The sequence below is a fragment of the Loxodonta africana genome, chromosome 3 (assembly GCF_030014295.1).
Source record: "Loxodonta africana isolate mLoxAfr1 chromosome 3, mLoxAfr1.hap2, whole genome shotgun sequence".
NCBI classification, from domain to species: Eukaryota; Metazoa; Chordata; class Mammalia; order Proboscidea; family Elephantidae; genus Loxodonta; species Loxodonta africana.
The window spans coordinates 196,243,351-196,268,517 of NC_087344.1; the positions used below are offsets into that span (position 1 = coordinate 196,243,351).

At 53.2% G+C, this 25,167-nt stretch overlaps 1 protein-coding gene across 1 annotated transcript; it reads right to left on the minus strand.

The window, feature by feature from the left end:
* Window positions 1-661: 661 nt before the first annotated feature.
* Window positions 662-19,479, minus strand: NECTIN4 (nectin cell adhesion molecule 4). The gene is made up of 11 exons (XM_064280010.1): window positions 19,428-19,479; window positions 18,209-18,239; window positions 17,278-17,391; window positions 10,089-10,486; window positions 6,966-7,256; window positions 5,518-5,638; window positions 4,377-4,525; window positions 3,973-4,129; window positions 3,264-3,339; window positions 2,769-2,843; window positions 662-2,444 (listed from the first exon to the last, which is right to left on the minus strand). The coding sequence occupies exons 1-11, from the start codon at window positions 19,477-19,479 to the stop codon at window positions 2,220-2,222; spliced, it is 1,689 nt and encodes a 562-aa protein (XP_064136080.1). The 3' UTR covers window positions 662-2,219.
* Window positions 19,480-25,167: the final 5,688 nt, after the last annotated feature.

Below are 25,167 nucleotides of genomic sequence, written 5' to 3' on the forward strand. Positions count from 1 at the left end.
GGTGGGGGAGGTAGCTGACATTCACATCCTCACTCATTTCTGGGGCTGCGCTCATTGGTCCAGGAGGGGTGATGTCAGGGCCCTGGGGTGGGGTGGTGGCACCTGGGGTGCGAGCAGGTGACTGAGACCCTCAGAGACCAGAATTCTGGGGTCCAAGGTGGAGACCCAAGGCTCGGCTGGGAGCCAGGCAGCACATCTGGGAGGGAGGATCCCCAGGCTCTGCCTCTGACGGGCCTATAACCTCAGCCAAGTCACTTTACCTCACGGAGCCTCAGTTTCCGCATCTATGAAAATGAAGAGGGTGGGTTAGAAGATCTCTCAATCCTCCCACCTCTAACATTCTGTGACATATTTAACTTGTTTCAGTTTCTTTATCTGTAAAATGGGTACACTGCTGTCTACCTTACAGGGCGGTGGTTATGAGATGCCAATACAAGACAGGATTTAAAACCCTTTGCAAACCAAGGCATCAGAAGGGACTCAGCTCTACTGACAGAGACGGCTGAAGGTCTGCTGGAGGCCGATTCTTTCCCCTTCCCCTCCCAGCCACACACCTCCTGACTCCTCCCCTACTTGGGAGGACAGGGAAAATGTTCCTGAGATGGGAGCACAGGGGTTCAGGCTTACACAGGCCAAGGGGCAAGACAGCAATCAGGCGTAACAGGTTTTATCTGTTTATTTAAAAACAGAATATCACTTTATATACAATATGCACACATTTACACAAAATATACACATAGAAATGGGATATTAGATTCAAAGTCCTGGGCTGGCTAGAGAGCAGGGGATGAGAGCCTCTCCTTTGGTCCACGAACCCAGCAGATTCCAGGCCAAGCAGGCTTGGGCATGAACTCTAGGCATTCTGGCTGAGTGTGTTTGGGTGAACCAGGCAAAAAGAGATTTCCTCTAACCCCAGCCCCCATCCAGGGAATCTGCCCAAAGGGCCCTGAGACAGGGACCCAGGAACCACTGGGGGAAAGGAGGCATTTTACCCAAGCACTACCTTCGCCTTACCTGGACTCCCCCCTTCCCTTGGTCTGTAATCAATACCTTCTCTGCCCTCACCACAGCTGAACCAGGAGCCCTGTCACCAAGCCCCAGCAGCTCCTCAGAGGACCACAAACAACTGTGGGTATAACGAAAAATAGAGACAAGGCTAGGGAAAGAGTTGAAGGGCTACTAGGGCCAAGGCCCTGCCCTATCCTCCCTTAGCCAGTAACCTTGGAGGCTCAGCCTCCTAATTCAAGCCCCACCAGCTCCTCAGGCTGCCTCCAAGGGGCTGCCTAGAGGAACATGTCTTAGGAGGGGCACCTTTCAGAGCCACAGGAATTGACCCCTGATGGAGTCCAAGCAAGCAAGGCCTAGCTTTGCTGAATTCCAGTGTAGAACTGTAAACAATCGTAAACAATTCCAGTAACAGATGTCCAGATAAACCAAAAGCTTTTTCCCCCAGAAGTTTTTTTCTCGTATTAAAGGATTTGTAGTGGTACTCCTTGAAGAAGCTCCCCCGGTGCGGGTTTATTTACAGAAAATACGTACCTACAGCAGGCCCAGGGGCCACCAGAGGGCAGAGGGCTTAGTCTGTGACAGTTGGAGCTTCTGGTAGAACCCGAGCCCAGCTGGCTGCTTCACACTTTCCCTGACCACTGTCAGGTGGGGGTAGCCTGGCTCCCACCACCCAGGAGGCTAGATTCCAGCCCAGCTTCGCCGGCGCACCTGGATCTGGCCCTGGGTCTCGGTCTCTCGCCTCCAACCTCTGCGACGCTAATACTGCTCTAGGGTCTGAGGGAAATACCTGCATTCACAGGCAGAGGTCACACACAGCCACACAACACCATATAAACCCCCGACATTGTTCCCCACACAGGCGCCCGGATCCTGGGGCACACACACACCTTACTTCACTTGGACTCTGACCTGGCAGCAGGGACACACTGTGGCACACACTCAGGACACAGTCACCATTCCGGGCACTCACAGCCAGCGACACTCACACAAGCACAAATGCACACGCGGTGACCTGCATGCTCGTGGGAGGGACTCAGCCAGTGGAGTCCTCCTGTCTTCGGGCAGAAGGGTTGGTGGAAAAGGTCGAGCAGTCAGTGGGGTGGGGGGAGCATCTTCCTCAAGAAACGAAGGCATTTAAGAGGCCCCCAAGACAAGCTGAAATCCCCTGTGTCAGCAGAAGAGCAGGCCTAGGGGAGGGAGGCAGGCCTGGGTCAGACCAGGTGCCCCCGGCCATTGATGTAGATGCCGTTGCCCGTGGGCTTGGCCCGAAGGGTCCCATTCTCCTGAACAAAGTGGTTCATGGCCTGTTTGATGCCTTCATCCTGATCTTCCTCCTCCTCTGCCCTCCCAGGGCCTGGAGACAGCAGTTCAGTCTGTGTTTCAATCTCTCTCACCGTGGTCAGTGTGGAGTAACTACGGCCCTCTGGCTCTTCACTCTGGAGACCAAAGGCAGAGAGCAAGTCAGGAGCCAAGACAAGGGCAGCCAGACACAAAGCTGGGCACAGGTGGGGCAGGGCGGGACCAGAGGTCAGGCACCAGCAGGGGTTTAGGTTGTATCAGAGGTCAGGGGCCAGGAACCAGGGATAGGCATGGGGAGGGGAGACAGGAGCACAGAGCGTAGCAGAGATGTGGGCTGGGCAGTGAAAGCCAGAGCTGAGGGGAGTGGGACTGGTGAGGGGGCTGCTGACACACCACGTCTGGGACCAGGAGAGGGGCCTGAGGAGAGTGGTGGGAATACCGGTGGGGCCGGGGGGCCTCACCATCACAGAGCAGCTACTGTTGTCCTTGAGACTATCAGGGTGGCCCTCGGCTCTCAGCCCTACACTCTCCTCCGGCTGCAGGGCCCGGACATGGAGGAGGGGTTAGAACAGAGCTCAGCATCCTCCCCTCAGCTTCTTCACCTCTGTCCTCCACCAGCCTCCTCCCTGATCACCTGTCCCCCTAACCCGACAGGTCCACTCTCTCCTGGACACAAACACCCTCATTCCCCTCCTCCACCACCCAATCCCACCCTGGATTCAGTGACAGTGGCTTCCCAGAGCAGCCCCTAGGCCAGTGCTGAAGGGGGCCTTCCAGAGCCCCAGCAGACCCAAAGCAGCTGCAACTCCAACTTCCACCCCCAGCCCAGCCCCAGCTATGAGTCAGCAGTCAGACCCAGAGAAGGCCAGACCTGGTGCTCCTGTTTGCAGAGGGGCCCAGGCACAAGCAAACCCCAGGGTGGCCACACCCATCATGCACCCACCCTTGGCACCCACCTGGCTTCTGGGGTCTGTGTGATGGGAATGCAGCCTTCGGATGGAGTTCTCCCTGGTTAGGGTCAGCTCTTCCTCACTGGGAAAGACACTGCCTTGTCAGGCTGAGGGTAGTGGTAGCCTTCCGAGGTAAGCCCAGCCTGGCCCACCCTATGTGAGACAGGGCTAGAAGCTCTGCTATCTCTGTGAGTGTGAGTGTGTGCCTGTAGGTGGTGGTGTGGCTGGGAATACTGGCTGAGACTCTGTGTATGTATTGGAGTCCTGGTGGTGTAGTGGTTAAGAGCTTGGCTGCTAACCAAAAGGTCAGCAGTTTGAATCCACCAGCAATTCCATGGGAACCCCATGGGACGGTTCTACTCTGTCCTGTAAGGTCACTATGAGTTGGAATCTACTCGATGGCAATGGGTTTGGTTTTTGGTTTTGTGTATGTATGTGTGTGTAAGGGGCCTGAACAGCATGTGTGCTCCTGTGTGTGCCCACAAATGTGTGTACTTGGTGAACTCAGGTACATCCATCTGATCCTCAGCCAGCTGTGGTCCAGGCCCAAGCTCTTTCTCACCTCTGGAAAGTCCCTGCCTATCTCTCTGGTCCATAAGCTTCCCAGATGTCAGTTCATCCAGGCTCCCCTCTCTCCTCGGTCCTGGCCCACCTTCTGCTTGCCTCCTCTTGGTTCCCAGCTTCATCTACCCACCCAGGAGCAGCCAGTACTCACTATTTCTGGGTCATCTGCTGGGCCTTGCGCCGATGGTATCGGGACATGAGCACCACCACCACCACCAGCAGGCAGAACAACAGTGCGGCGATCACGCCCACTGCCACCACCGAGGCAGATACCAGGTCCACCTCCTTCACGCTGGCATCCTGAGGATCTGCTGGAGACAAACCACTGTCTGAGGAGAATGCCCAGATTCCCCACCCACCCCAGGTCCCACAGCCCCACACACACTGTCCTCCCAAAACGCATCCCAAACCACCCCCTTGCCCGATCCCAGCAAAATACATACAGTCCGGTCCCCGGCACTTAAATATTTTCCCAACTCACTCCCTCTGTCCTGCTTCCTGTTGCCCCCACAGGGCTTCATGCCCAGGACCCTCAGCTCTGCTCCCAGTGCTTACCAAGAACATCCACAGCGACCTGAGAATCCCTTGAGGAAAGCTCATTGCTGACGTGGCAAACGTAGGTGCCACTGTGCTCAGTGGTCAGCCGGGGAAAGCTCAGGGTGGCCCCTTCCACTCGAACCCCACTGGGCAGAGGCCCATCCAGCCTGGAGGACAGGGAAGCTGATGGGCGCCGGCTGGGGCGGGCTGAGGCTGCCACCACCCAACGTGCCTGGGCAGCTCTCCACCTCCCTCCCCCATGACGTCATCTAGAGCCGCCAGCTGTTCCCACGGGGCCCCTCCTTTCCCTAGGCAGGTCTAGGCAGAGGCCCTTCTCCCTGCCGCCCATCCTGACCCGGGCACCCCCCACACACACTCGGGGAAGATCCACACGCGTGCCATCCCACATGCGCCCACAGGCATCACGTCATACAGCACTGGGTACCAGGACAGGGCTGGAGGGGGACACATACATGTTATAAAGTCCACACAACAGGGCTCTCCACTCCTATCTAGGCTCAGATGTACATGGAAAATGTGACCGCATTCTCCAACACCCGTGATGTTGCGTGGCAGGGCACATGGACATAGCCCCAGGCTCAAAGCCACATGCACAGTTTATATGCTCACATGTGAGAACATGCCTGTGCACCTGACCCTTCCCTGATTCTCTGGACGCTCAGACCTTGGAAAAATGCCAAGGACTCCTTGAGGGAACTGCTCAGGGGCAGCAGGGGTGCTTCTGAGGGGCCGGCCATGTTGTTCTGATTAGATGAATGTTAGTTTTACAACAATTACAATCAGCTGCACGTTTTTGCTTTATGTATTTTATGTACTTACATAAATATATAAAACATTAATATTTAAATTCTGTGTCATATTTCACAATTTAGAAGTTAAGAAAAAAAGCCAAGGACTCCAGCACTCTGATTTTTTTTTAGCTTATTCCCAACCAATGACCATGTATCCTAAATTTCCCGGGGCTACCCAGTAATAAGATCTGGTCACTTCTTGCATATTCTTGTATTGACCTGAACATGTGCCCCAATTTATTTGGGGTTCAGAATATGTTGTCCCAGCCCCATAAAGAGTGGATACTGGCCCTAAAAAGGAAGGATGTGGGCTCAAGCTAGCCTCTTCCCCAGATCTGGGTCCTCACCGTGTCCAGTTGTACGAGGGAGGGGGCTGCCCTTCACTCAGGCACTTGAGTGTAGCTCCTTCTCTGCCCACGTGCCACAGCTTTAGGTCTTCAAGACCCCTCACAGAGGCCTCAGTAAGAACTGGAATGGGAGGTGGGAGGAGAAAGAATGGGAATGATGCCTTTGATTGTGTTGTTCCTTGAAGAGTCCCCGCCCCATGCCCCATCCTGCCTGGAAGAGTCTCCCCCTGCCCTTCTCCATCCTACTCATCAGCTGCCAAAGCCTAGCCCGGCCCCACCTCACCAATAGCTCCACACGGCTCCCTCCCCTCTCTGAGCTCAGAGAGTCCACCTTGGTTTACCTGTGCAATTAATCTCTAAATCCCTTAGGGTAGCGATTGTGTGGCCCTTTTTCTGAATCCCATATGGTGCCAAGCGTAGTGCTAGTCACAGAACAGGTGCTGTATATACGCTCCGTGACTCTTTAGAGGTTTAACAATCATCTTCGTTCACTCACTTCCTTAACAAACATTTGTTGAGGGCCTACTTTGTGCCAAGCGTTGGCTTAGTATGAATCAAAAACAGTCCTATCCTCTCAGGGACTCAAAGTCTAATGCTGGGAAAACTATTTACTGTTTACTAAGCACATTCTATGTGCTAAGCCCTGTGTAAGGTGCTCTGCATTCATGGTTTCTCATTCCCACCAGAACCCTGTAAAGCTGGTATAATTATACTCATTTTGCTGATGAAGAAACTGGAAGTCTAACAAGATTAAGTAACAGCTGATAAATAAAAGAATCCGCCAGGTGCTCCTTGGAAACTCTACGGGGCAGTTCTACCCTGTCCTATGGGGTCGCTATGAGTTGGAATCGACTCGACGGCAGTAGGTTAGGTTTTTAGGATAAATAAAAAATAGTAGCGCTAGAGCTGTCCCAAATCCATCTGTCTCCGAACCTTAAACTAAGGAGCCTTGGTGGCTTGATGGTTAAGCATTTGGCTGCTAACTGAAAGGTCGGAGGTTTAAACCTACCAGTGGCTTCCCGGGAGAAAAGGCCTGGTGATCTGCCCCCATAAAGATTACAACCTTGGAAACCCTATGGGGCAGTTCTACTCTGTCCTGTAAGGTCACTGTGAGTCAGAATCAACTCAACAGCACACAACAACAGACCTTCAACTGTGTATTTTACTATGTGCTTTCAATTCCATTTTTATATTTGATTCTCCCAACAGCCCTGGGAAGCAGAACAATCTCCTTTCTAAAGACGAGGACACTGAAGCTCAGAGAGGTCTAATCAATTTACGAAGGTCATCTGGCTTTGGACTCCAGGTCTTCTATCTTTGGACTAGTGCTCTCTCGGCCACATGATGTGGTCGCTAGGATACAGCCTGGCCAGCCTGGTATGGCTCATGGTTCTCACCAATCCTCTCAGAGCCCATGAGAGTCCCTACCCAAGCATCCCAGTACTCACAGGCCACTTGGAGAATGTGGGTGATCCTTTGGTCCTGGAGCAGACCAGGGTGGGACACCACGCAGGTAAGAGGTTGCCCATTCATGCTGCGGCTGGGCACCAAGTGGAACTCTGAAGTGACAGCAGCGGAGCGGGAGTGCTTGAAAGAGCGGCTAGAGGCCGTGCCCTTGACCTCTGTGTCCCAGGTCACACTGGGAGCCGGGCTCCCCTCAGCCGTGCAGGAGGCTGCCAGCGTCAGGCCCTGGCCCTCTTCTAGTGCTGGACCAGGATTCAGCGAGGGCAGAGGAGGCACTGCAGGTGGAGGGAGATCAGGTCAGGGGTCTACACAACTCCCGTCAGGAGGCCCAGCCCCCTCCCATCTCAGTCTTGCACAGGTGCAAAGTTTCAGGCCCCTTTTCCCTCTTACTTCACCAAAGACACCCATGAATGGTAGAATTTCAGATGGCATGGTGGTTAAGGCCACGGCTGCTAACCTAAAAGGTCAGCAGTTTGAATCCACCAGGTGCTCTTGGAAACTCTATGGGCCAGTTCTACTCGTCCTATCGGGTTGCTATGAGTCAGAATCAACCCTACGGCAATGGGCTTGGTTTTTTGGGGTGGTTTGTCTTTGTACCTTTCTTCATTGTTTGAATTTTTTACAGTGAGCATGGGTCATTTTTTAATAAAAACAATGAAGTAATTAAAAAAGTAACCAAATAATAATAATAGCCAAATAACATCTATATAATAATAATAATAACATCTATATAATAATATAATAGCTGCCACTTATTAAGCACTTACTAGGGTTGCTATGAGTCGGAATTGACTCGACGGCAGCGGGGTTTTGGTTTATGTGAGAAGCAAGTGCTTAATAAGTGGCAGCTATTATTATTACTATATAGATGCTATTTGGTTAGTTTTTTAATTACTTCATTGTTTAAGCACTTACTATGTGTCAAGAGGACTTGAAGCACTTACTAAGGAAGATCAAAGACCACAGCCTTCAGTATGGATTACACCTCAACATAAAGAAAGAAAAATCCTCACAATTGGACCAATAAGCAACATCATGATAAACTGGGAAAAGATTGAAGTTGTCAAGGATTTCATTTTTCTTGGATCCACAATCAACACCCACAGAAGCAGCTGTCAAGAAATTAAAAGATGCATTGCTTTGGGCAAATCTGCTGCAAAGGACCTCTTTAAAGTGTTAAAAAGCAAAGATGTCACCTTGAAGACTAAGGTGCGCCTGACACAAGCCATGGTATTTTCAATCACCTCCTATGCATGAGAAAGCTAGACAATGGATAAAGAAGACGGAAGAAGAACTGACACCTTTGAATTGTGGTGTTGGCGAAGAATATTGAATATACCATGGACTGCCAAAAGAATGAACAAATCCGTCTTGGAAAAAGTGCAACTAGAACGCTCCTTAGAAGCAAGGATGGTGAGACTACATCTCACATACTTTAGACATGTTGTCAGGAGGGATCAGTCCCTGGAGAAGGATGTCACGCTTGGCAAAGTAGAGGGTCAGTGAAAAAAAGGAAGACCCTCAAGGAGATGGATTGATACAGTGGCTGCAACAATGGGTGTAAGCATAACAACGATTGTGAGGATGGCACCGGATCTGGCAGTATTTCTTTCTGTTGCACACAGAGTTGCTCTGAGTCAGAACAGGCTTGATGGCACCTAACAACAATATGTGCCAAACGTGGAGCCCTGGTGGCATAGTGGTGGCAAGTGCTATGGCTGCTAACCAAAAGGTCAGCAGTTCAAGTCCACCAGCGGCTCCTTGGAAACCCTGCGGGGCAGCTCTATGCTGTCCTACAGGGTCACTAGGAGTTGGAATTGACTCAACAACAATGGGTAATCTGGCAACCATTATGCTAAACACTTCACAAACATTATTTCATTTAATCTTGTCAACAAACCAATGAAGTGGGTATTATTATCTCTATTTTACAGGTGAAGAAACTGAAGCTCAAATGGCTTGTCTTAGCTATTAGGTGACAAACCAGATCCACATTCAGTCTTTTCTACTCAAAACAAAACAAAAAACCCAAACCCATTGCCGTCAAGTCGATCCAGACTCATAGCAACCCTATAAGACAGACATAAAATTTTCAAAGAGCACCTGGTGGATTTGAACCACCAACATTTTGGTTAGCAGCCATAGCATTTAACCACCAGGGCCTCCTCTCTACTCCAAGGCTGGTGTTACAAACTTCCGTGTAAATACAGGAAAATTATAAATGCTTGTATTTTTATCTTCACAACATGAACAGCCCAAGGCCGGAATACGAAGGATTTAACTTGACCATAGGTCAAGGGCATCAGCTGACCCTGAATGCCTACAGGGACAGTGGCGGTTTAAAAGATTATTGTGCACTGAATTGTATACGTAAAAGTGGTTGAGGTGGCAAATGTTTTGTTATATATATGTTATCACAAGACAAAAAAAAAAGACTACTGTGATCTCAGACCACATTCACTGCAGGTCAGCTCAGGAAAGGTGCTAGCCCCACTCGTCCAGGCATAGGCCACACCATAGCTAGGCCTGTGTGTCTACATCTGGCCTCCACAATTTAAAAGAATGGAACCCAGACCCAAAGGAGCCTTTTGAATCAGTGTCTTTGGTGGAACTGATGAGGGAACCAGTACGTTTAGCTTGGAGAAGAGTAGATTTGGGTGGGACATGGCAAAGGTCCTCATCTCTTTAAAAGGCTGTTGTGCAGAAGGGAGAACATGCCTGCGCCATACAGCTTCTGAGGCCACAGTAATAGAGATTTCAGCTCCACGGGAAGAACTTCCTCATCACTGGACTCTTCCCACAGGGGCCCTGGTAGTCCCAAGGCTGACCGAACTATCTCAACCCACTGGAGTCACTTGGAGAGAATTTCCGGATTGGGCGGGAGGATGAGCTGGGTGACTCAACTTTCTTCAAACCCTGCTGTCCCCTCGTTCTTACAGGGCCTCACATCTTATTCCTGTTCTCCTCCGCCCCGTCTGTCTCTGCGGTTCCCATGGCCGCTTCCCGCCTGCCTCCGGTTTCTCCTCACCGAGCCCCGAACCTGGTGCCTCTGCACACACACCGGCCCCTCCCCCGCCCCCTGACCTTGCCCAGCCGACTGCACTTACCCAGCACGCGGAGCCGCAGCCGCGCCTGGAAGCTGCCGGCGGGAAAGGTGCTGACGCGGCACTCATATTCGCCCTCATCGGCCTGCACAGCGTTGCGCAGGAGCACGGCGCCGTCAAGGGGGTCCCGTGGGGGCGGTGGCTGTTCAACGCGGCCCTCGTAGGCCGGGCTCACGTGCAGCCCGTATTCGGAGTGCAGAAGCGCCAGCTCCCGGGCGCCTTCGGCCGCGTCCACCCTTGCCCAAGCCACCTGCCCCACCTGCTCGTCAGGATCCCCGCGGTAGAAGCAGGGCAGTTTTGCATCCTGGCCCAGCACCACGGTCACCAGATCCGTGGTCTCCAGCTCGCCTGCTGAGCACCAGCCTGCAGGGGGCAGACAGGGGCAGACAGGATTAGGGGCGCTGCCAGAGCCGGGAAACACTTACTCATAATGATAATGACAGTAAAGGCAGCCGGAGCTCCTGGAGCATTTTATGCTTGCAAAGCGCTTTCAGTTCATTACCTCATTAGAGCCACAAAACATTCCCAAGAAGTAGGCCTTATTATCATGGCCATTTAACAGATGAGGAAACTGAGGCCCAGAGAGAGGAAGTGACTTGCCTAAGGCCACGCTGATAATTTATGGAAGAGCTACATCCCTCTCCCTGCCCAGGATTGTATCCTGAGCAATTGTGAGGTGGGAGGGTATAACAGGACAAAGATACCCAGGAGCTGCCCTCAGGAGCTTACAATCCTCTCAGGGAAATGGAATTTGTATGCATACTAGCAGGGAAGCCCCAGACACTTTCACAGAAGGCTCCACCTGCCAAAACCAAAAAACCAAACCTGTTGCCATCAAGTCGATTCATCACAGTGACCTTATAGGACAGAGTAGAACTGCCCCATAGAGCTTCCAAGGAGCTATTAGTGGATTCGAACTGCCGACCTTTTGGTTAGCAACCAAGCTCTTGACCACTGCACCACCAAGGCTCCTCAGCCTACCAAGGAGGGTAAAAGTTATGCTTTCAGTGTGGCCAGGAGCCATAGCAAAGGCCAAGAACTGTTGGTGTCTGGGATGGGGCCACAGGGTGGGGAGGGTCTCACTAGGCCCTTCAGAAGGTTCTTTGCGTGATTTGGAGAGACCTGGATTTCCAGAAAGAAGGAAGTACTCTGTGGGAGGAATGGCTGGAATTGAGGCTTTGAGGTAGGGATGAGCAAGTCACTGAAGACAGGAAGGGCCCACGTCAGAGACCCAGAGACATGTAGTGACAGAATCAGAGGATAAGGGATGGGGAGCAGAGGCACAGAGCGATCATTTTGCACATGGACTGCGTACAAGGAGCAGTATTATGAAGTGCTCAGGGTTTTTAGAGTCAAGGACACCCATATGTATACCTCATCTCCAAATAAGGAACTGTTCTTGCCTTCATGGAACCTGAGGTCTGTTCAGGAGCAGGAAATGCATGGAGACAGATGTGCAAACATGTGATGATGGTTTCTGATTCAATGCTCAGTGGTGTGTTGCAGGTCATCTGTGGGATGGGGCAGTCACTGTGGACCCAGTCATCTGGGAAGGCCTTGGGCAGGAATTGGGTATGATTAGGAGGGGGAGAGACCTGGAAAGGCATTTCAGGTAAGGAACCAAGATGAGCAAACACCAAGAGGGTGGAAAGGCTGGCTGGTTCAGGAAGCGTTGAGGAGAGGACTCAAGGCAGAATGTATGTGTTGAGCAGGAGTGGAAAATAGGGTTGGGGTAAGGTGGGGGCAAATCAATGAAGACCTTCCATACCAGGCAAAGAAATTCAGATTCTGTAAAGAGGAAATGGAGTCCCTGGGTGGTGCAAATGGTAATGAGCTCAACTGCTAGCCAAGACATTGGCCCTTGGAGTCTACCCAAAGGCATCTAGGAAAAAGGCCCAGCGGTGATCTACTTCCAAAAAATCAGCCATTGAAAACCCTACAGAGCACAGTTCTACTCTGATACACAGGAGGTCATCAGGAGTTGGAATCAACAGCAGCTGGTTTGGTTTCTTGACTTAAAAAGGAAATGGGGAGTCGCTGAAGGTTCCTTAGCCAGGGAGTGGTGTGAGGAAGCGCTGATGTGTAGTTTGAGTAGAAAATAGGGACGCTGAAGACCAGGAGGCCGTGGCTGTAGCCCTGGGGTGGTGCTGCTGAGGTGGGGAGGAGGGGACAGTTCCTGGGGGAAATTTGACAGGATTTGGTGACTGGCTAGAGAGATAAGGAGAGGAAAGGCTCAAAGACAATTCCTAGGATTCTAGGATGGGCAGCTTTTGAGGGAAGCAGGGCCTAGGGAACCTCATGGTTAGGATGAAACAAATTTGGAGCCATGGAATAAATCATGTGAAATATAGGTACAGGGGCTGAGGGCAGAGTGGAAGGGAACTGTAGGGTGGCAAGAACTCCTTGTCTTGGAATTTACACCTGCAACTCCCAACAGTTTGTAGTCCCTGCCCCTGCCCAGCACCTCACACGCCCTGCTGCGCCTCACCTTTGTCATGCTTTGCTCTACCCCTGCTTGGAATGCCCCCCTCCCTCTGTCTGGTAGCTCCTACTCATTGTCTGGAGAGCTCCTACTTACCCTGTAAGCCTCTGCTTAGGCATCACTTCCTCCTGGAAGTCTTCCCTGCCCCTCCACCTAAGGCAGCATTAGGGGCCCTTCCTCTGTACTCCCCATTATCCTAGCACTTTATCCCGTGGACTGTAACTGCTATTTTCTTGTCTTTCCCCCCTCCACCCCCCCACCCCCCCACCAGACTGAGCCCCTTAGGAGTAGAAACTGGCTTTCACATCACTGCATTTCTGGCACATAACTGGTACTCAATGTTTGTTGACTGGCTGAATGAATGAATAGGTGAATGAATGAGAGACAGGTGGAAGAAGGAAAGGAGAGAATGAGGAGGAATGAGCAGTCCTTGGTTGGGCTGGGTAGAGAGGGGGTTGCATGGAGGTGGAGGTAGGCTAGGCTGGCTAGCTGGGTTCACTGCCAAAGGGAGCACTCCAGGACTGGACAAAGAAAGAAAAGCAGGGGATGGAGAGCAACAGGCGTGAAGAGAGAAACTATAGCCCCTCTTGGGTGGACCAGAGGGCTCTAGTGAGGCGAGCATAAGCCAGAAAGGGGGTCCTGTGGCCTTGTTGGCAGGGGTGGAGTGAGGGAGAATGCTGTTGGCAGCTGGGAGGGCCGGGCTGGGTCAGGACAGACCTGCAGGGCCGGATACCAGGGCCCTGACCTGCCTAAGCTGGTGTTGGTCCCACCCAGCCCAGCCTGGGAGTCCAGCTAACCACTCTGCTCCTCCCAGGCACCTCCACCCAGCACTGCAGGGGGCAGGGCTGCCAAGGAAGGGGAGGGATAGGGGGATGGGGGCTTCCCAACTTGTCCTCTGCTTACAGCACTGGTGTCTGTGCTAGTCACAGGGATCCCAAGCCCGGCCCCACTGGGATACTCAGGCACTTCTAAAGACCATTTCTGGGACAGTGTCAGATGGCATATTTCCTATCTCCATCCTTACGCTCACCAACCACCTGCCCTTCCCCACCACTCATCACCCACATTTCCCCCAAATGGTACCTTCTTCAGGCACAGCAGGCATTGGGTACCCAGCAAATGACTAAGTCCCAGTCCTCCTTGTCCCTTCTTGTGAGTCCAATCCCCAAGGAACAACCCCAAGCTTTGCAGGATGAGGAACTCAGTAAAACAGGAAAGTCCCTTCTGGATCTCTCTCACAGCCCCCTATTGTCCTAAATGCACTGTTTATTTAGGACCTCAGGCTAGGGCAGCACTGTCCTCCAGCTGCCACACACACACACACACACACACTGCAAGAGGAGAGAATGCGGGCCCTGTCCTGGCTAAACTGACCGGAGATCCTGGACTCCCAGACCAGGGTAGGCCCCGTCTGCCTCCTCCTTCTCTCCTCCACCCAGTGCCCGCCCAGCGTCAGCATGATGATGTCACCAGCCCAAAGGAGACACACTGCCTGCCTGGTGAGGTCACCCTGCAGGCGTGTGGTAGCCAGGTCTGGCTAAGCCCACAGACCCTTCTGCTGCAAGTTGTTGCTGAGGCTGGTGGACTCTGGCTAACTAGGTCCTCCTCCCTATGACCCTCCCTGCCTTCCCCCTGGGAGCACTAAGACGCTGGTCAGGAGCCTTGGTGACTCAGAAGCTGCCGCGCACGGCAGACCTAGCCACAGCAGCCACCACCTTGCGCAAGGAAGAGAACAGGCCCAACTGGCCAGACGGGATCCCTGCCCTCGGCCTCCCCACCCCCGGCCAGGCCCCCACGGGCCTCTTTGGGGCCCTGCCCTCTGTGTACCCCGCCCGCTCCCAGGCAGGCCCTCCATCAGACTGCTCCCCACCCTATGTCCAGATCCAAACTTTCCTTTCTGTGTGAGGCCTGCACTCTGATCTCAGGAGGAGAAACTGAGGCTGGTCGCTACAGATACCCAGCCATGGAACAGCATCTTTCAGGAAGGGGACTTTCTTCATAAGTGTCTTTTCTCTGTCAGCATCTCCCTGCTAGTACATGTGGGGGTACACTTAGGGGTCCTAGCAGCGGGTCTGTGAGAAGGAGGAAGGGACACATTTGGGTGAGGGCTGGCCGGTCTATGTGGTGATTCACCCGCATGTGAGGCTGTCTCCTTGCGTGAACTTGGGGGTGTTTTGTACATATGCGAGCGCACGACTTATCTGCAGGAAAGTACATGTGCTTGTCTGCGTGCGGGAAGAAGAGCCGTGTAACAGTGTATACGGGAACTCGTGTGCACACGCCAATCCATGTGCAGCCCACACCGTCTGCACGCATGGCATGCATTCCTGTCTCGCAGAACTCTGCACACATAGTAAATATTTTGATGTCGGCTTCTCTTGGCTTCCGCATGTCTGTCTTGGCTGCCCTTGGTCAGTGGTGTGTGGCTCTGTGCCTTTGCAACCTGCCTGCAGGGCTGCCCAGCATCCCTCCCCACCTCACCTCAAGACTTAAGGGCAGATTCCTCTCAGATTCCTCAAGGTGGAGGTACCCAGAGATGAGGTCACTGTCCCTCCAGGTGATGGGAAATTGCCATCAAGGGCTCCCCAGCAGAACAAAACAAAACCTCTCTCTGCCTTGCTCATCAGGTTCCTACTAGAGGTTTTCCCACCCTTGTCCCCCCCACTAGCCACTCCCCTGGGCCCCCCAGCACATTGGCCCTCCAAGGAGTCCTCTCCCTGGGAATCTGTCAGGCCCTCCGCTGTGCCACCACCAGAAAAACCAGCTCTAGCTCCAGGCCTGGGGTAAGGGCTGTCTGGTGTAGGTTTGGTGGGGAGGGGGGATTCTGCCTGGGGCCCAGGGTGTCTAGGGTCTCATTCTCCTTAGTTAACTCTTCCCTGCCTTCATTCAGGTAGAAACAGCCTCCACCACGGAGAGCGGGCGTGAGCTGTGAGTTTGAGGTAAAAGAGGACCTGGGAGGGGAGCACTAAAGCCCTTATCCAGGACAGATGACAGAAATATCCCAGCAAGCCCTTTTCCTTCCACCCTTACCCCCATAACCTTGGCCTTGGGGTGCTAAGGAACCTTGAAAACCAAGAGTTTCTCCCTCTCCCTTCATCCACCTCCCTTACTTACCCCCCATTGTTCTAAGCCCCCCAGCTTAGTGAGAGCTTCCCAACCCGGGCAAAGCGCCCACCCGCAGCTTAGGGCCTGGGGAGGGGGGCCACACCAATCCCAAACGGAGAGGAGAACAATGGCGGAGGACGGGCCTTGAGGCAGCCCCAGCTCTGGCCCAGACACAGCTCCCAGCACAGATAAGTCCCCTAAACCCCCCGGAGCCAGAGTCTGAGCCCGGCTGAGTCACCACAACAGCCACACCGTGGGTGGGAGAACCAGAATTTGACTTCTCCCAACCTCCTGAGACACTAGCCCTCCACCCCCCAGTCCTGCCAGAAACCTCCCCCCACTGTTGCCAGCTCGGTGCCCACCCCAATTCGAAGCCTCAACCCCGGCTCTCAGGAAGGTTTGGGGGTGGGGCTCAGAGGACTATGGGAACAGCTTCTGAGGTCAGAGGCTACCTGTGCCAGTGAGAGTAATCCTCACCGCCCCCTCCACAGCCTTCCTCCAGGAGGTTTGGTGGGTGACCCCCCAATTCTGAATTTCAACTTCTCATTTTGGATTCTGTTCCCAGATCCAGACCTTAGACTCCTGTACTCCATTCTCTCCTGACTCAGCACCCCACCTCACCCCACCCCTTCTCTTTGCCTAGACATTGCCAGTGAAGAGCCTGGGCATTCTCTCCTCAGTGGTCTTGCTCCCCGAATGTCTGACCCCCATTCACTGTGCCTGGAGGACCTGGATCCTGAGGCTGTGGTCTAGAAGATGGGACATGGGTTCTGCTGTGAGCCCCTTGCCACCATCTCTGTGGTTGGGGTCCCCTTGTCCCAGCCCCCTGAGTGCCTAAGGGGGGACCAAGGTCACTGGGGCCACGGGGCTTCCCTGGGGTTCTCCCAGTCCTCCCCACCTTGGGCAGGGAAGCTAGCCTCCCTTTCTGGCTTCCCTGGGTTTGGGTCTACAGGAAAGGGTCTGCACCCCTCTGCAAACAAGAGTAGAAAAGCAGGGACAGGGCCCCTCCCTTTCTAGGAAATGAACCTCAGAGAGCTGACTCTAACCCTCAGAAGGCAGACCTCACAGTTCAGGGAGCCCCTTGTCCTCTGATAAGCCAGGGACCAGGATCCTATTAAAGGGGTATCCCATTTGATTTGGGCCCCTTAGCCCCAGGGCAGGAGATGGGGGAGTAGGGGAGGGTAAAGGGAGGGACCTCACCCGGAAACTCATCCCATTAAGGAGAGACAAAGAGCCATGGTGTCGTGGTGTCGAGGTGCCTCCCAAGCCTGGGCTCCTCTCCCTGTCAGGGGTGGGGCAGGGCCCTGGGGCTCAGAGCTCCTAATGGTCCAGGAATTGGGGGGAAGGGGGGAGAGATTTGAAGTAGAGCCAGGAAGGTATTACCCAGGGGAAAGCTACCCTTAGTCCTCACTGAGAGATGATGCCAGGACCCTTTTCCCCTTCTGGCCACAAGCAGACTACCTTACCAGCACCCCAGCACCACACTTCAGCCAGGAGCCAGACAATCACAGAGCCACAGAATTTCAGACCTCGAAAGCCCATGGAGATCATCTAGTGCTACCTCTTGATTTCTTGAAGTCCAATTTCCTAGCTGCCCAAGGTTACCTAGCAAATTCATAGCAGAAATGGGACCAGAACCCAGGATTGCTGACTTCCCAGTCCAAGACTTTCTTAGAGGCTTGAGACACTCCAACTTTCTGGGAGCCATTGAGGACATCCCTACAAACAGAGGAACCAGAATGGGGGGTGACAGTGCACGTGAGACCATCTGGTGCTCTGGCTGGGAGCCTGGGGTCTAAGCCTGCACCCTCAGACTGCACGTTCAGCTCTGTGCAGGTTAGAGCAGCCGCAGCACCGTGGTCACTTTCTGGGCACCGCTTTCTCGGGCAGTCGTGGAGCCAGGCTTCCTCTCTGCCAACAGCTCCTCAGTCAGGGATTGGATGAGGTCGGGGCCACTCCCGAACTAGAAGGGGGTCTCCTCTCCCCTTCCTTGGGCTTCTCTTAGAAAGAATAGCTCTGCGTGTGGGAAAGGCAGGTAGAGGCTGTGTCTTATTCACAATTGCACCGCCAGCATCTAGTGCCCTGACTGTACCTAGTGTGCGCTCAAATGTGCTATTCTTTAAAGAGCCAGGGGTCGGGAGACCAAGACACTAACCCTGACTAGGCTCCTCACGCTGAGTAATCTTGCAGGGGTCACTTTCCTGCCTATTTCCCTCAGTTTTTCCATCTGTAAAATGAGGGAGTTGGAGCGGTGATCTCTTTGATCCCTTCCAAGTCTTGAGACACCGTGGCTCCATTCTTTAGGTGTGGGTAGATCCTAAAGGAAAGTGACTGCTGGGATCCCTGGCCCCAGCAGCCAGGCCCCACCCTCTTGGTCTATGTGAGAAGGGTTGTCTGGAAGATGGGGATTAAGACATTGGGGTAGGGGAGGTGGAGGAGTTTGGAGTTCAGAATCCTGTGTTGAAGCCTGGACCAATGGCCCCTCTACTATAAGTTCAGGGTGAGAACAGTTCCCACCCGCAGTGAACCCACACACCTAGGCCGAGTTCTCCTCCGGAGAGCTTCAGCTGTAGGGGTGAGGAGAAGGGAGTCACGGCTGGGCCCTGCTGGACAACTGAGGTTTCCTTGCTACCCATGATGGGGCTGGGAATCCAACTGCCCTATCCAGACAGTGCCCTGTCTTCCCAGGGAGAAAAATGTCCCAGTTACTCCTTACCCTGGGAACAGCCCATGGAGTCCCACTGTGTTCTCACTGAGCACACACACTCACGCACACACACACGCTCTCCCCAACTCTCAAGATAATAAGTTCCTACAATTTATATATGCTATATACACATTTGGAGCCCTGGTGGCACAGTGGTTAAGAGCTCAAGTTGCTAATCAAAAGGTCAACAGTTTGAATCCACCAGCTGCTCCTTGGAAACCCTATGGGGCAGTTCAACCATGTCCTGTAGGGTTGTTATGAGTCAGAATTGACTCAACGGCAATGGGTTTGGTTTTTTTGTTTGTTTGTTTATATATACATTAGACAGGTAGGGGTAAGGGGTAATACAGGGTGTCTAGTTGAGGAAATGGAGGGGGGAGCCAGGGATGGACAAAATGAGGCCACGCACTGTCTACAGCATACCCTGCCCTAGACCCCATTCACCTAAATAACCCCCTCATTACCACCCTAATAGTATGTGCAGGGAAAGGGAGGGGCCAGAGTGACAGGAGCCCCACTCTTGTACAGTCCCCAAATAGATGCCCTAGTCCTGGTGTTCCAGAACATCAAGGAGAGGGGAGAAGGGGATAAAAATGCCCTGTCCACTCTCTGGGCATCTACCTTCCTACACTGATGACTGCTGAAGCCAGCTCAGCCCTGAGTCAGCCCCAGCTCTAGTCACCAGCTCCAGAGCCCAGGGGCTGGGTGAAGGAGCCTCTGGGAAACCCTGGGGTGAACAAGGTCCTCCCCAATTCCCCCTTCCTGCCCACCTGTGGTGGGCCACTGTATCTATTCCCCCAGAGGCAAGTCAGGCCTAGGCAAGGCTTTGGCAGAGTTTGGGACCCCAGACGCGGTGGCTGGCCCGAGGGGTGGGAGGGGCCATGAAAGGAAAGAGCTACACTGGCTCTGCTGGGGGGCAGTACTGGCAGCTGGGTGTGAGAGAGAGAGATTGCTTCCCCAGCCCAAAGCCAAAGGAAGGAAAATGTGTGTATGTGTGTGCTAGGTTGGGCTCAAAAGCAAGGGTCCTGATGGTTCGGGCAAGTCCTACCTGTAAATGATGCCAGGAGCAGCAGCAGCAGCCAGGCCTCAGGCCCCCACATCTCGGCTCCCAGGGACAGGTGGATTGGTTGAAAAGCAGACCTGCCAAGCGTTTCCGAAGTTCCACCGAGTTCTCCCTGGGAGCCGGCTGTAGAGTTGGAGAGGGCAGTGGCCCAGCAGGCAGGATGTCACAGAGGCCAGGCACTGACCCACCTGCCTATCCCACTGGGGTCTCCACAAGGGGACCCAGCCCCGTTCTACCCACCCAGCCGCAGCTACCCCCAAGAAGCCGTGACCGGGAGCTCTGAGCTCCCCCAGAGCTGCTTCCCACGCCGTGGCCAACAACAACGGCAGAAACCTGGGAACCTGCTCAGCAGGTCAGAACAGGTGCGTCTCCGGGGGCTGGGCCTGGCACAGAGACTTAGCAGCCACCGCCCCCACGGCCTGGGCTAGCTAATGGGCGCCAGGGAGGGAGGGAAGGACCTGGGGGGTGGGATCCCATCTTCAGCTCAGGGTTTACCTGAGAATGAGTAGAAGGGGCTGAGTAGGGACAGGCAAGGCCTGGGGAGAGGCCCAGGGTGGCTCAAAGAGGGAGGCACCAGGCCAGGATGAACAGGGCAAGGCCCTTGCGAGTGGAAAGGAACCCAAGTATCCCACACCCTAGCCAGCCTTACTGCCTCCCGAGGGCCTTGCTGTGTTCCCCAATCTCCTGGAGGGTCTCAGGCTCGGAGCTGCAGAACCAGGGAAAGCCAGAACTGAGGACGGTCCTAGGAGTACTGGCCCATCCCTTATGATTCAAATGAGAAAAGAAGCCCAGATAGGGGAAAGGGGCTTGCCCAAGGACACACAACTAGGAGTATCATGGTTTGCTCAGACACCTCTGACCATGAGGCAGGGAGCCAGTTCAAATGTCCCTGAGAAGGAGCTTAAGGAACCTCCCTGAGCCTGCCTCCATACAAGAGAAGCCAAAGGACTTATCAAGGAATTAGCCCTACAAGGACTTACTGGTTTCTAGCGGGGTCCTCTGTCAGCCAGCCCTCTCACCCGGCTTCAACACCTACTCATCTGGCCAGGAGTCCCAAAATTGCATCAGCACAACTTTAGTGGAAAAGGAGAAAAGGTTCCTTTCCATAATCTCCATAGCTATTTTATCCCAGTCTCTGGACAGGGACCTCATGTCTGGACTTTGCAAGGGCAGTGTTGACTTCAAATACCCTGTCCCTGTACTCCTGTAAGTATGCTTGTTACGTATCAGACCACGTGTTTCCATTTTGGATACATCACTGTGACCAGATACAAAATCTTACTAGACTGGCTGGGATAATCAGAGGGAGGGGGGCAGACTCTAAACCGTCTAATAGCTTCGTGAAGGGGAGAGGCAAGATCTCTAACAGACTGGAGTTAGAAAGTATAACTATAGAGACAGACTTGGAAGAAGGAAAAAAATGTCTCTCTAGAGAGAGGCAGAAGGAGGAATCAGGAACGGTAAGGGACGGTCATTCCATCTAGAATATTTTCCACTGCCACCACCAACTCCATCTGTAGAAATCTTATTTCTCTTTTAAGGTTGACCTCAGATGTCACCTCTTCCACGAAGCCTTCTTAGCTCCTCCCACTCAAATTAATCTCTCTTCTGTTCTTCCTCACCCTTTGCTAGTCCCTTTATTATAGCTTGTGCACTCATAATTTGTGCCATCTTATCTCCTTAACTAAATTGTAAGCTTCAATTCAAGAAACATTGATTGAGGCCTTCTGTGTGCCAGGGATTCAGTAAATGTGTTAAATTGAGGGACAGGATGAGAGTTATAGTCGGTGAACTCTTTGAGAGTAGGGCTGGTTTCATCCATCCATATCACAGCACTAAGTAGGAATGGAATACATTTTTGTTGAAGGCATGGATTTATGAATGAATGAATGTCAATATGGAAAATGTGGTGAAGTAGGGTCAGTGAAGCAGAGACCCTGACTTACCCTGAATTACTATCCTGAACATGGGCTCTGACCCTGACTTTAACCCTGCCTCTGGACTATGGCCTCAGCTCTGGCTCTAGACCCAACTCTCAGCAATGACCGTGGTAGTGACCTCTTCTTTGGGGGCTATTTCAAGCAGGTCAGGAGGTGGGCCAAGGGCCAGGCTGGGTGCCAAAACTCTCCAGTTTCTCTCCACCTCCGCCTTGGGGAGCCCCTTCCCCTCTTCAGGACTTAGGTCCCACCCGTGCCAGGGGAGGAGCCCCACCCCGATGCTGCTTTGAGATCTATTGTGGCAGGGGTGGGGTAGGGCCAGGGGGAATGAGGTGAGGGGCATCCTGTGTTATAACTATAATTATCACACCTTGGATCCTATCGCATGATTTCAGAGGAGCTCTTTCCTTCCCACGGATTCACTCCTCCCAGTGAATTAGAACCAAGCAACCACAGGAGAAACTGAGGCATGGGGTGAGGAAGAATTTAGATCACAAGGTGGGTATCCAGTTCCTGTATCTCCTTCAGCCTTTCCATTCACGATATCCCACCTCCCTGCAGTCCTGCCAGTCAGTGTGTCTCTGAGCCCCTGGCTGGGGGCTCTCAGTCATATACCCTCAACTCTAGCCATACGGGACACTGAAGGAAGGCAGGACTTTCCAGAGGTGTTAAGTCCAGCATGTAACCAATATTTTTTCAGGGGTATTTTCAGGTCATAGTAAACACCAGATGAGCCTTGAAGTGGGAGTAAGGGCACGACCAGCCCAAGAAGGAGCACTAGCATCAAGCAGTCACCCCCGGCCTTTGTTTGAGGTAGAGATCTTTCCCTCATCCCCCGGTCCCTCAATCATGTATGTCTCACAGGGTCATGCTTTTGGGGATTATGCCCTCATGCTTAAGGCTCTCCTCCCCTCTGTTGGGATAAAGCTTGGGGAAGGCCTATTCCCAGGTTGGGCTGGGAGAAAATACTGCAGGGTGAAGACTTTCAAGGCCAGTGCCTGGTATCCCGGATTCTGTTCTTTCTTCCTCACTGGTTCCCCATTCCCTTCATGCCTCACTACCTGCCCTCCTCCCACTCACATTCTGGGCCCTAAGAATGGGAACAATTTAAGCTAAAGTGGCATCTTCAGCATATGTATGTAAGTGACATCACAGTGCACGTGCCTGCACGCATGCGTCCATTCAGCAGGCATTTAGTGAGTACCACTTGGTGCCGGGCTGGAGGGAGGGGACAGAGACCAATCAAACACTGTCCCCGCCCTCAATCAGGAGAGATGGACACAGAAACAACTGTGATACACTCTATCCCACCATCATGATATTCCCATGCGTCTCTGTATGTGTGCATGCCGGGCACACGTGTGGAGCTGGCTCTGCGTGCGTAACTACGCATGTTCATTATCCCCATGTGTCCGAGTGTCCGCTTGCAGCCTCTATCCCGATGAATGGCAGCTGCATACCTCAGCCAAACCGGTTGGAGTGGGTTGTGCTGAAATTTTTGTTTGTGTCAATGGTACTTGGAGGTGAGTCAGGGAGGGAGAGGGATGGGTGGGGTGGTGTAGGGGAGAAGAGAGAGAGTGAGGGTCAGATTGAGAGGGGAAAGGAGGGAGTGGGTTAAGGTGGGAAGGGGCGGGGGTGGGGTGTCAGGAGGATGGGTCGGGGGTAGCAGTAGATGAGAGAGCACACTAGTGAGTAATATCCTGTTTGTCTGCAGTGAGGTCCCAGGTCAGAGAAGAGTCAAAGGCTAGAGGGAAGTCCCTTGGGCTTTGGAAGAGTGGAAGGTGGATAACAAACCCAAGTGGAGCTAGTTGAAAGCATGATGTGGACACAGTGTCTGCATGGCTTTGTCTCTCTGTGTGATATTAAGCTCTTCCCGATCTGCTCACTGCCTTGGTTTCTGTGCAGTTTGTACAGAAAGGTGTTGAGGTGCTGACTGACGTGGTGGTGGGAAATTATTGACATGGGACTTGATTCTGTCCTCCAGGTCTGAGGCCATTTCAGGCAGAAGCTTCAAGGTCACTCCTCCTGCTCCTAGCTCTGATGCCTGCCACCCAGGGAGGGGTGGGGAGGAGCCCCCATCCAGAAAACAGAGGATCCAGAAGCCTTTTCTCCACTGAAACACACGTTTGCTCCCTCCAGCTGGAGTTTCACTGTGCCCAAAATTAGGATGGTGCCATCCTGCCTTCCGGGAGGTTCCATCTAAAGGCTGCCACGTGCTGTAGCTCCTATCTGCCTCTGCTGCCAGCCCAATGATCCCCAATACCCAGCCCCATCCTTTGATGACAACTACACTTTCTGGTTGCCTAACAACATCCCTCAGAGCTCAGGGGGCTGGATTTGCTTGTTCATCAAGGGCCTAAAGCCGGAGTGAGCCACCCAGGGGAGGAGGTAGCTGTGTAAAGCACAGTTGGGCTTTGTTTCTCAGAAGGCTCAGTTATGCACCAAGCCCAGAATCCAACCACCTCCCTCCTCCTTGCCCCCACTTCATGGGCCCTCCAAGCTTCTGTCAACACACAACCATGACATCAGGGACCAGGGCTTGGGCGAAGAGATAGACTGACCCTGTGTCTCTGGACGCACTGGCACTTTTAGAGGGCTCTTCAAAGAGGTCGAGGCTAGTCCAGAACCAGGAGTCCCTGGGTGGTGCAAATGGTTACCAAAAGGTTGATAGTGGGAACTCACACAGGCATACCTCAGAAGAAAGGCCTGGCAATCTACTTCTGAAAAGTCACAGCCTTGAAAATCCCATGGAGGGAGCACAGTTCTACTCTCTAGCATATGGGGTCACCATGACAGCAACTGGTTTGGTTTGGTTTAGTCCAGAACCACAGCAGGATCTCTTGTTCTACCAAGTGGTGACAATAGCAGTAGCAGATGCAGCATCAAGGAGGGGGCAAGACCAAAGGTTGGGTGGGGTCCTGAGAATGAGGTGAAAAAATGGATTCTAGTAAGGACCCAAGGCTGGGCTCTCCAGCATCCTACCCGTTTCCACCTCCAGCCTCAGAAAGAGCCAGGCGTGACTCCCTGGGAGCCTACCTGCTGGAGAACAGGAAGGAAAGCCCCCAGGGGCCAGCCCACCCACACTGCCTGCATCCCCAAGGGCATTTTCTGGTGACACTAAGACTCTATCACTTCTCCCACTCCAGTCTCCAGCCTGGATGTTGAGGGTGTAATTCCAAACTAAAGTGCCACTTCCTGGCATTCAGCCCAAGCTCCTACCACTACTCAACCCAGCTTCCTCAGGGAAAAGCCTCCTGAGGTCCTACAATGGAGCATCGTCCTTGGACTGGGGCACTGGGGGTGGCAGAGCAGCTGCAGAGCAGACTATGGGCCTCCTGGTCAAGAGGGAGACCATGAGATCAGGGGCCGTGAGTGGCAAGGAAAGGGGATGGGAGCTATAAAGGTGGGGAAGAGCCTGAGGAGAGGGCTGAAGGGGTCCTGAGGGAAGAGGTGAAGAAGCCGGAAGACATTAGAGGAAAGGGGCAGGAGCAGAGGGGGTGGGAGCTGGGAGGAAGGGGGTAGAAGCTGAGAATTCCCGTAATTTGAGGACAGATTTTCTTTTAAAGTTTATTAGGATGACCCACTTTCTATATGGCCCAGAAGTATTCATTCATCTTGCCACCTTGTAAGTCCTAATTCTCTCCTTTCTCTCCTCACCAGGACCCCAAACTCATCTCTGACCTGGAGCCCCACCCTGTGTTTCCATTGTCAGTGCTCAGCAGGCAGGTGTAATTGCCCCAGTCTGAGGCCAGGATGTGGTGCAGTTGTAGGGGGGCCCCAGTTCCAGA

Excerpts from the sequence above, each read along its gene's own strand:
- NECTIN4 (XM_064280010.1), bottom strand. The coding sequence starts at position 19,479 with ATGTGGGGGCCTGAGGCCTGGCTGCTGCTGCTGCTCCTGGCATCATTT. Across the intron at positions 7,257-10,088 it reads GCTGCGGCTCCGCGTGCTGG|TGCCTCCTCTGCCCTCGCTG; the intron begins GTAAGTGCAGTC and ends CTCCACCTGCAG. Across the intron at positions 4,526-5,517 it reads CCCTCGTACAACTGGACACG|GCTGGATGGGCCTCTGCCCA; the intron begins GTGAGGACCCAG and ends CCTGTCCTCCAG.